Source organism: Parasteatoda tepidariorum, chromosome 9 (assembly GCF_982258835.1).
Source record: "Parasteatoda tepidariorum strain Cologne lab strain chromosome 9, Ptep-v5.0, whole genome shotgun sequence".
NCBI classification, from domain to species: domain Eukaryota; kingdom Metazoa; phylum Arthropoda; class Arachnida; order Araneae; family Theridiidae; genus Parasteatoda; species Parasteatoda tepidariorum.
Window position 1 is genome coordinate 58,939,676 of NC_141763.1, and position 11,888 is coordinate 58,951,563.

The following is an 11,888-nucleotide window of genomic DNA, read 5'->3' on the forward strand; positions in this document are numbered from 1 at the left end:
CTATCTCCTTTTACAATTATGAGAGGGACAGCACTTAACGACAGCATGGATTTCGCCACATTCCTCAATTTCTGATTGATTATAGTCTCTTAATTTAGTCGATGATAGAGTCACCTCAGCTTCGAATAAGTTGTCTTTCACCCACACTTCTGATACTATGGAGACATCAGCTGCAGTGTCAAGCTCCATTTCCAGTTCTTTACCATTTACATAGACAGTAATAGTGTATTTCTTTTCTTCCCGACACTTGATTAATGAACGCAACAGCATACAATGAGGCTTCTGATTCACAACCAAATCTTTCAACTTTTTTAGTGGATGAGCCTTTGTTCTAACTCATGCAGACAGGTGAAACGTGACCAATTTTCCCACAGGAATGGCATTTAACTGATTTACATTTGGTAGGATTATGGACAGCACCACATCGAAAGCAGTTAAAGTTCTTTTTACTCTGCACACTTGAGGAAACATTTTTAGAAGAGTTATGTTTACCTTTTTTCTGATCTGAAAAGCTTTGCTGTACTATGTATACAGCAGGTGTGAATGTCTTCATATTAGCTGCATCACTTTTAGCTATTTCAATAGCAGTAGCTATTTCCATTGCATGATTTAATTTTAGGTCCTTTTTAGCTAAAAGTCTCTTTTGAATGTTTTCGTTGCACAGTCCACACACAAAGCGATCTCGTAATGCTTCATCAAGAAGCGCACCAAAATCACACGTGGAAACCAGTCTTCTTAACTCGACTAGATACTGAGAAACAGATTCTCCGGATGTTTCATTTCGCCTATGAAATCGAAAACGCTCAGCAATGATGATTGGAGTTGGCTAAAAATGTAGCGTTAAAACTTTTTTTAGTTCATTGTAGGAACATTCACTTGGCAGCTTCGGAAGCAACAGGTTTCGAAGAAGTTTATAAGTTTGAGTTCCGATTGTTGATATAAATACCAAAACTTTTTTGTTTTCTTCAACATCATTTGCCAAAAAAAAGTGTTCTAGCTGTTCAATGTATAAACTGAAATCATCCCTTTCCACGTATAACATAGATGAAAATCACCACAAATTGGTGTTAGTTATAGCACGTGTGTGCTTTAAAGTTAATAACATGCTATATTTAAATTGCGTAGTTAAAAATTAATTACAAAAATAAATAAGAATAAAAAAAGTTTAAGTTAAGGAAAAATTTAATTTATAACAAAAACATATAATGAAAACTTACATTGTAAAGAATTAGATAATTTTAATGAAGGGGTGAGGAACGCGTCCTCTCTCCACGCGAGTCAGTTTGGAAGTGCGTGAGTATGAGGGGGTTTTACAACCGGTTATGCTGGCTGGATTTACCTCACTTCAGTTCGTTTTGGAGTGGTCAGGAGGGTTGTCGAGGTACATAGTTGGGGACTGGGTGTTTGCCGAAGCACACCACAGTACTCCCCCCTTAGTACCAAAGGTACGAAACAGTCTATAAAAGTCTATAGAGTGATTACAAGTATCGAGGATTAAACTTGACTTTTCTTCCAGAGCGAGTCATAACCGGTAAAGAGTCACCTTGCTCACATTGAACTTGTGGAGTTGAAACTGCTGGCGTTGAAACTCTCTCTTCTTGTACGGGATCTGATGTTGAGTCTGTGTTTAAGAGAAAGGCTGGTTTTAGCCGGTCAATGCTTATGGTGGCTTCCTTCCCATTTTTCTTAATCGTGAAATGTTTTTCAGTTCTATGGAGAACTTCAAAAGGTCCATCATAAGGTGATGACAGTGCAGGTTTCAAGGTATCGATTCTTACGAACACATGGGAGCACGTTTCTAAAGCTGGATGTACGAAGCATGATGATTTTGAATGGCAGGACGCAGGTGTAGGTTTTAGAGTTCTGAAGGTTTTTCTAAGTTTCGAAAGATAAGTTGAAGGATCACTTGGAGCATCGGGAGGCGGTTCAAAGAACTCTCCAGGTAAGACGACAGTTTGTCCATAGACCATCTCAACACAAGATGCATTGAGATCCTCCTTGAAGCAATTTCGCAATCCTAGTAAAACTACTGGTAAAGATTCAGTCCATTTGGTGTTGTGGCACCGAAGAGCTTGTTTCAGAGAACTGTGGAACCGTTCAACCATACCGTTTGAAGAAGGATGGTAGGGGGTTGTGCGGATTCGCTGTATTCCACGTGTGTGCTTTAAAGTTAATAACATGCTATATTTAAATTGCGTAATTAAAAATTAATTACAAAAATAAATAAGAATAAAAAAAGTTTAAGTTAAGGAAAAATTTAATTTATAACAAAAACATATAATGAAAACTTACATTGTAAAGAATTAGATAATTTTAATGAAGGGGTGAGGAACGCGTCCTCTCTCCACGCGAGTCAGTTTGGAAGTGCGTGAGTATGAGGGGGTTTTACAACCGGTTATGCTGGCTGGATTTACCTCACTTCAGTTCGTTTTGGAGTGGTCAGGAGGGTTGTCGAGGTACATACTTGGGGACTGGGTGTTTGCCGAGGCACACCACATTAGTTAATATTAATTTTTTTAATAAGCTTCATGAAATTTTAAGTAACATGTGATGATTATTTTGTGTTGAAACAAAAAAACAAGACATATAATCTGGGGAAAACAAGCAAAAGTGTCAGTGGGAAAAGTTGCAGATATTTAATTGCTATGTTTAATTATTAATATTTGTGAAATGTTGGTTGTTAAATGTTAAGAGAAAGACTAATTAGTGGCACTAACAAATAGTGGATTCAGAGACTTTACTTTGTTGATTTAAAATCAATGAGCATGCAATGCTATGTGATTCTACTGCTGTTGGTTTTTCTGAATGCTTTCGTTTTTAGCTCTTTTTTTTCGTTGAAAAAAATCTTTGGTGAGCAATTTTTTTGTTTGGAGGAATGATGTTTGAACAATTTTTTTGATTTTATCAAAATATTTTTTATATCTAACAGTTCTTCCTGGGAATCACATTCCTCTAGCACTTTACCCAGTTCAATATGAAATTTTTTGACATCTGATTTTAATCCATCAATATCCTCAATTTTTCTTTTTAAAGATGTAACGTGAACATTCTTTTCGTGTTCTTTATCTGCGATTCACTTTCATCAATTATCAAATCACCTTCGAGAGGGGTTTCAATATTGTTGTCTACCATTTCTGTAGAAACTGTGGCGTCTTAAACTTTTGAGCAAACTGTATGAATATGCTTGCACATATTCCATTATATGGCATTATCGATGCAACTACAAGTGAAATTCTGAATGCAAAAACCACATTCTTTACACAATAAAGGGAATTCCTTACTGCATTCATCAGCTTTATGAATATAATACATTTCCTCGATTCTTGTTTGAGAATGTTATTACCCATTCATTTTCGCTCAGAGGAGATATATCAGATGTTAGAGTTTTACTCTCTTATACCTATTGCGCAATTTTGATATCTTAAAAGATATTTTGCCATTCTCTAAAGCAATCAATCTGCCAAACAACCTATCTCTGACAAATTTCATGAGGCAATGGATTGTTTTGTCTAGGCGTTTGATTTTATCCCCCTCTAAGTATATGTTCGATGCATACGCTCGATATGCTTGTTCGTATTTACGCCAGCCCACTTTCTGTATGAATAAGCCCATACTTCAGTTCTGCCCAAGTAGTTTTTTTCAAAATAAACTCCAAAACTTTTTGAAAGTTCATTTTCTTAAAACAATTTCACAACATTTCCTGCTAACACTATAAAAGTGTTAAGATCTGGTTCTGATAACAGACATCTTATGATTTTATAAATATTGGCTTGCTCTTCCTTATTTGGCACCAATTCTGTATGTTTTTTCCCGCCAACTTCGATCAACATGCCAAGAGCATAGGAGACGTTTCTGAGGTTCTCCGAACGTATCCTCCCAAGCGTTGTAGAATGACTCAGTGTCATCCGTCATAAGAACCTTAGGAGAGATATTCTCACAAACATGTTTAATAGCATTAAATGCTACAGAAAGAGCAATGCTATCGTGCCTGTTGCTTATAATGAATCCAGCAGGGAAGCCTCCTCGTTTATAATTTAAAACTACAATGGTAGCAAGATCAAACCCATAAGAATCAACCCCATGGGCGAAGTCAATACAAATCACATCATTTCCATATTAATTTAACATATGAGCTTGAGAAGAGTTCATTATGACCAGGAGGAAGTTTTCTAGGGTTAATATATCATGTGTTGAACTCAGTGGTTTACATAAAACAATTGGAGAGTCTTCACTGCTTTTCATACTCTCCACCCAAGTTTCTGTCATCATTACTAACTATTAGTAAAACAAAAGAGTTATCTTTTACATAAAAACAAATTTATTAAAGTCAGTTAACGGTGAGATGAAAAACAGCATAGAACATCACACAATAATCGATTGATCTAATGATGGGGAATTGGAAGTTGTAGTAGGTGGCTAATGGGTTATAAAAACAGGTTACAGTTAACAAGTATTGATTTAATACTTTAACAGTTCCCCTAAATCCATACTTGTTAAAAAAAATTCTCCTTTTAAAAGTTAAATGAAAAAATATGTAACAGAAATGGCAAACTAAATTTAGAAACAAAATTACTAAAGTCAGGATTTAAATTAAAGTTTTTAAATCACACATGCCAATCATTTTTCTCAGTTTCTGAAAACAAAATTTAGGAATGGGTTTTGTAAAAAGGTCAGCTTCTTGGTCTTCACTTGTACAGTGCTGAACATCTAATAGTCTATTTTCAAACTTTTCTCGCACAAATTTATAACACACATCTATATGCTTCGTTCGATTATGAAACTCGGGATTCTTACTGAGACGGATGGCGCTTTCATTATCTATTTGAAGAACGGGTAAAGCAACAGTAAAATTAAGATCTTGTAAGAGTCTGTGAACATAAAATTCAGTTCCAAAAATGTTTAGATGATCAATCGAGGGAACTTTTCGAAACCAAAGTTCATATGGAAATTTGCCTTCTTCAGGAGTAGGAGCAGTACGATTCAGAACATAGGCAGCAGTATTGATAGCTTCACCCCAAAGGCTTTCAGGCATTTCCTTGGCATGCAACATGGACCTAGCTGCTTCAACCAAAATTCTATTTTCTCGCTCAATGACCCCATTTTGCTCCGGTGTGTAGGGCATGGATGTCCTGTGATTTAAGCCAGCTTTCTGTACAATAACAAACACTTCAGAATTCTTGAATTCTCCACCTCCATCAATTAGTAACTCTTAATCTGTATCCAGCAGTTTTCATCTCGGATAAAATTTTATAAGCATATTTTTGACTTCTGATTAAGTCTACAGTCCTATATTTTGAATAGTCATCTTTAAATGCAATAAAATATCTATTTCCACCCAATGATTTTTCAGTCATAGGTCCACACATATCAGCATGAACAAGGTTACCAAGGCTAGTTGGACGATCTTGTCGGGGACCAAAACTCAGCCTGTACATTTTGCCATACATGCAGGCATCACAAAATTCTCTGTCTAGTTTTACATCAATAGCTCGTCGTTTCAAAAATTGTTGAACATATCGTTTGTTTTGGTGGCCCATACGTTCATGCAATAACTGTAGGCAGTTATTCTCTACAGCTAAACAAGCAGTTTCTGGAACCAACACACGCAACAGAAGTCTGTAAACACTATTGTGTCTGATACCAACTGCTACAGTATCACCCTTTTTGTTCCTGAATTCACGAACTTTGTTGTCAGCATATTCATGCAGACCGTTATCTAATGCAGATCCTGAAGAAAAGAGATTCTGATCATTCTCAGGAACATACCAAACTTGTTTCAAATAACCAGGTTTCCACTTTCCATGAACCAAAGTTTAAATTTGAATTTCACCAATACCTTTGACAAACATTAATCTTCCATCACCTTATCATAATAGCTTTGGATTATCAAAGTTCTCATAAGTTGAAAACCATTCTTTTCTTGATGAAATGCGATGTGAAGAACCAGAATCTATCAGCCAAAAATCCTGAGATTTTCTATGTACCACAAGTCATAAATGCCTGACCTAAATTTTGTTCATCTTTTGAATATTTATTTTGTTCATGTTTCGAATATTTACAGTTAGCTTTCATGTGTCCAAGTTTACCACATGAATAACAATTTGTTCTTTTATGTTTATAATCCCTTTTTGAATCAGTAAGAACTTTGTCTTGAAGCTTTATGTTAAATCCATTGGCAGGTTTAACAACAAATGGTACCCGTTTGCTATCGCCAGCCGGAGCTTTTACTTCCTCTAAACGCTGTTCGTGGAGTCTAAGTCTCTCAGTAAGACTGGAAATAGTTCTTTCATTGTTGGGCACAGACTCCCACGCATTTTTAAATTCCAGGTACTCATTTGGAAGTGTATTTGAAATTCTGTTTAACAGCATAGACTTCGGAAGCTGCACTTTTTCAGACTTAAGCTCTTCATGTAAATCATTCCAACTATGTTGAAGTTTAGATACATGAGTGGCTATGTTATCAACTGGATCTTTACAACAGTTGAGAATAAAGTAGATCTCGTCTTTTTTCATTTTTCTGTTCAACAGAGTGAAGAGCATCCCACATTTCTTTACCAGTTTTGCAAGTAAGAATGTGTCTTTTTAGCTCACCTCTCACACTTGATCCAATGACATATCGAGCAATAGCGTCAAATTCTTCAAAAGTTTTAATAGCAATAGCATAAGCTACTCTTTCAGTTTCATTGGCTGTTTCTGATAACATATGTGACTTCATCATCTCACCACGCACTAATGGCATTACTTTTTGAACTGTAAGCTGAAGTTCAACGTCAAATTTTCATCTTACCCAGTTACCTTTCACCTTCCAGTTTCTCAATAAAATTGAATTTATCCATATTACTGTATCAAATGTTTCAAACTGATGCTGGAATAAGCCTAACACTTCAGAATCAAAACAACGTTGACTTCAAATAGGAACTTATTAAAATTACTATTGCTTCAAACGTATATGTTTATGCAAATTGGAACTCATTGGAATTGAATACAAATTGGAATTAAATATATCTTTTCATTTATGTTAAATATCATCCATTATAAACTGCAGATCCCAAATTAAAAATAGTAAAAAATAATAAAACAACAAAAGCAAAACAGATAACAATAATAAAAACATAAAGAAAAAATTCAACAAATAAGATATTTTATACGAGTTCGAAAATGACAGCAAACGTCGCAAAAAATAAGCATAAACAAATGCGAACGGTGACGGCAAGCCTTTGAAATTTAGCCAAGGAAGCGAATGGAAAACCCCCCCAAAATTCTCAGTGTAATTTCCCTCTTTCCCTATTTTTACTCTTCCGACGAAAGTTTTTAACATTATGGAATCGTCTTCCTCACTTGCGCGTTGGACCGACTAATTCTCACGCTGAGCTAACTAGGGCTTGGTTTCTTAGGACAGATTGGTGTCAGCGGTACGTCAACTACCCGCTGACGCCCAAATAAGGCGCTTGTATTAAGAAACCAGGCCTTAAGTATTGGGTTAAGAGGTTTATGATCTGTCTGAAACAGAAACTTGCTACCCATTAGATAATTGGAAAATTTTTCAAATGCAATGTAAGTGCAAGGGCTTTTTTTTCTATTTGAGCATAACGTGGTTCAGTAGGAGTTAGATTTCTCGATGCATAAGCTACCACCTTGATTGTAGCATCATGTTTCTGACACAGTGTGGCTCCAAATCCATAAGAAGAAGCATCGGCTGTAACAACTGATTGCTTGTTTGGGTCAAAAATGGTAAGTATAGGTTCAGATAACAACATGTCTTTCATCTTCTTTATTACCCTTTCCTGTGGAGAGTTCCAAACAAATTTATTCTTTGTGGATAGTATGGAAATCAAAGGTGACATAATATCTGAAAATCGTGAAATAAATCTTGCTAAATAATTTGCCGTTCCAAGTGACTGTTACAGTTCAGGTTTGTTTGTTGGGCTTCTGAAATTTTGCATGGCTTTTACTTTGTCCTGATCTGGCTGTATTCCTGATTCATCAATGACATGACCAAGATATTTTATATATTTAACAGCGAAACAAATTTTTTTTAATTAAGAGTTATTCCTGTTTCTTTCAGACGGATTAAAGTAGATGTTAGACGTTCATCACGCTCTTTTTGATTTGAACCAGAGACGAGTATATCATCCACGCGACATATACTACCAAGAAGACCTTCTGAAGCTTGAGACATTCTACGTTGAAAATATTCGGAGCAGATGATATTTGGAATTGTAAACATAAGAAACGAAATCTGCCAAAGGGTGTGATCTATGTTGTGAGATACGAAGACTCTTCATCAAGAGGTATTTGCCAAAAATCCGAGTTAGCATTTAATTTTGAAAAGATCTTGGTACGGCGCACTTGGGGCCCCGAGTTGGACCTTAGCATACTTCAATTTTTCTCTTGCGACTGTCCTGTTTCGAGTTTCTGACTTACACATTTAAGTACATTGACCTAGTGAGCGAAAATTATTTTATTTACTTTTGTAAGGATACAAGAGGACGGAAGGAAACAGCATCACAAAGCGCTCAGTATTTTTAAAGAGATTCCAGAGTAAGGCGATGGTTTTCATCTAGGTTCCCAGTGGAATCCCCTCGAGGAGCAAGGTGCCTCAATGAGATGCTGGTTTCGTTGCCGTCAGGCAACCTGTCATGGGCATATTCTGGATTAGCCTCCAAGAGCTCAACCTCTTGAACAATGGGTTCATATTTATTTTCTTGGATGTGGTTTCTCATTAGAACAGGTCCTGCAGTAGACAGCCAAGTAGGCAATGAGCACCCATTGTGAGATCTTCTGATATGTGTGAACATCCTTTCTTGAGGTGTAGCATTAGTTGCTGTGCATAAAAGCGAGCGTATTGCTTGAAGAGCTGTTTGCAACACCAGCTGCCATTGTTTGATGGCTAAACCTCTTGATTTAAGTGCCAGTTCAATTGTTTTCCAGATTAAACCATCGTATCTCTCCACCTGCCCATTACCAGCAGGATTATATGCTGTAGTACGACTGGTGGCTATACCTTGTGAAGTTAGGTATGTCTTTAGTTCATGCGATTTAAATGTATGTAAGTGGGCATGCGAAACAGAGAAAAAACATTTTGTAGGCTGGAAATAATAGTAGATGAAGAAATATCTTGACAGGGTATAGCAAATGGGTATCTCGAAAACTCATCAACGATGGTTAAAAGAAAGCGGTTTTTGTTGTTAGAGGGTAACGGGCTTTTAAAATCAATATTTAATAGTACTTTAGTGCTGTACTTTTAATGAGGATGCCTTCATTTCTGTGGAAGCGAGGTTTTAGTTCCTGACATGTGGTACAGGTATGAATGACTTTCTTTACTTCTTCGATTTTTGGACCGCACTCAGTGTACCATTCGGGTAATTCCAGGGTGACAGAGAGCAACATACAGTTCTATTAGATCCGCTCCGGAGATAGTAGCTGCGGATATTCTGGATAGAGCATCAGCTGTTGCATTTTTTATTCCTGGACGATATACTATGTCTTACTTAAAACAGGCCAATTCAAGTCCTCTACGTGTGATCTTTTCATTTTTGATTTTGCCTCTATGGTGTTGGTCGAACATGAAACTTCGTTGGTCAGTGAATACTTCGAAATGTCTGCCGATGAGATAGTGCCTCCAGTAACGTAGGGACTCAACGATGGCATAGGCTTCTTTTTCTATCAATGAGTGTCTTCGTTCAGACTGATTTAGTGTTCTAGAAAAGAATACTATTGGCCGACCAGCTTGCTTAGAGTAGCACATGTAGCGAAATCAGAGGCACCTGTTTCGACACGAAATGGGTGTTTTCTTCAATTGCAGCTAGAATGGCATTAGCAACAAACTTCTTTAAAAATTCAAATACAGCAACAGCCTCTTTTGAGAGGGGAAATGGACCTTCTGTCAATAGAGGGCGAATTTTGGCAGAAAAGGACGGAATCCATCGACAATAGTGGGCAAACATTCCTAGAGCTCTTCGCAGTGAGGCTATATCCCTAGGCACAGCTAGACTCATTAATGGCTTTAATCTTTCTAGGTCTGGTCTGATGGTTTTGTTTTCAATTTAGTATCCTAGTAACGCAATAGATTTTGAAGAGTTCATGCATTTATCATCATTTCAAATTACATTGAATTTCGTAGCAGCGACCAGGAACTTTTGCAAATTTTTATCATGCTCTTGCTGGTGCCTTCCGCAAATAGTAACATCATCTAAATAGGGAAACATATTTTCCAGCTGTTCTTCTTGAATAAGTTTATCGCTAGTTCTCTGGAAGCTTGCTACACCATTAGTCACTCTAAAAGGACTAATGGTGTAGCAAGCCTACGAAATTGATAAAATTTTCCATCAGCTTCAAATACGGTGAAGTGTCTCTCTGAGTCAATGATTGGGACCTGATTATACGCATTCTTTAGATCAATTCTACTGAATATTTCATATTGGGATATTCTGGAAGTAAGTTCCTCAATTTTGGGAAGAGGATAAGCATCAAGTAAGGTAAATTTGTTTATGGTTACTGAATAATCAATGACCATTCTGGGTTTACGGTTTTCACCTTTAATCACAAATGCTTGAGCTCGCCACGGTGAATGACTGGGTTCGATGATGTTTTCTATTAGCAGTCTTCTAACTTCTGCCGCAATAAACTGTTGGTCTTCTATAGTGCGTCGTCTCGACTTGGTGATCACTGGTCTGCAATCTGGAGTTAAGTTGGCAAATGAAGATACATGATCTACATTAGCAACAGCTAAAGAACATATTTCCAGTGGAGACTTGCTTTCCTCGAAGTTGATAATCCATGAGGAGTGAAGTTTTAGGAGTTCATACCTGATTAAGAAATCAGCACACAAGTCTTTCATAATTAGAATTTCTATCCCTTCATAGCGATGAGCTTGGACCTCAATGCTCACGATACAATGTCCAGCAATTTCTGACGTCATTGCGGAATTGGCCATTGTGATCTTACCAAGATATGGTGCTAGTTTAAGCTGGCATGTTAATTTGTTGTGCTGTGACAGCCTTGAAATCACAGTCCTTGCTGAGTTGTTTTAAGATTTGTAAGTATTCTCCGACTGTTTCTGTTGTTTGTTGACCTCTGGAGGTTAAACAATGTCTAGCAAAGATTTCGTCGCGACGTACAATATATGTAGAGTCCAGGGTAGATATAGCATCGTCATAGCTTTCCACATCGTAGATACTTCAAAATACAGTCGCGGAGATGTAAGTGCATAAGAACGAAAGCTTACCGTCTTCGGTAAAATTAGATATTTAGATAACAAAGTTCGTGAAAGTCCGTTTCCAATGTTTCCATTTGGTTTGTGCATCCGACCACGTGGGGTCCACATCAAAACATTGGCTTTAGCAATTGCTCCATGGCAAAAGAAAAACGATGTTGATAAGTTTATGATAAGATATTTATTTCGTTGATTAAACTGTTTTGTATTGATATAGTAAAATAAACAGATAAGGTTTAACTTTGATCAACAAGGAAAGAAGCATAATGTTTTGCTACATGAATGATCTGGATTGCAGTAAGATGTGAACAACACAGTGTTGCCAGATTACAAACAGTAAGAGATGTGTTGCCATTACAGTAAAATATATAACACCTTCTTTTTGTATTCGCCAATTAAACTGCGCACGTTCGAATATTATGTTTTGTTTAACAACAAAGTGAGTGTCGAAACTATTTAAAACCACCTGGAATTTCTTTTTATCTGCTTACGATATACTGAGCGAAAGAAATATGTCCTCGACTTCATCGCTCATGACATATATAAGGGAATCTACTTGTTCCTCTTCTGTTTTTTTATTAGTCCCGAAGCAGTTCGGAAATGTAGAAATCTTTGCTTCCATTTAGGCCATTCCTCCGGCATCGAAAACGGAAATGATTTCGGCGGCGTTATA

General features: G+C 36.8%; 1 protein-coding gene across 1 annotated transcript; it reads right to left on the reverse strand.

Annotated features, from left to right (window-relative positions):
- On the reverse strand, positions 1-2,105 carry LOC147804091 (uncharacterized). The gene is made up of 3 exons (XM_087151417.1): positions 1,530-2,105; positions 363-826; positions 1-331 (listed from the first exon to the last, which is right to left on the reverse strand). The coding sequence occupies exons 1-3, from the start codon at positions 2,103-2,105 to the stop codon at positions 1-3; spliced, it is 1,371 nt and encodes a 456-aa protein (XP_087007543.1).
- Positions 2,106-11,888: the final 9,783 nt, after the last annotated feature.

Excerpts from the sequence above, each read along its gene's own strand:
- LOC147804091 (XM_087151417.1), bottom strand. The coding sequence starts at position 2,105 with ATGGTTGAACGGTTCCACAGTTCTCTGAAACAAGCTCTTCGGTGCCAC. Across the intron at positions 827-1,529 it reads AGCAAGGTGACTCTTTACCG|CCAACTCCAATCATCATTGC; the intron begins GTTATGACTCGC and ends CTACATTTTTAG. Across the intron at positions 332-362 it reads TGCCATTCCTGTGGGAAAAT|AACAAAGGCTCATCCACTAA; the intron begins TGGTCACGTTTC and ends TGCATGAGTTAG.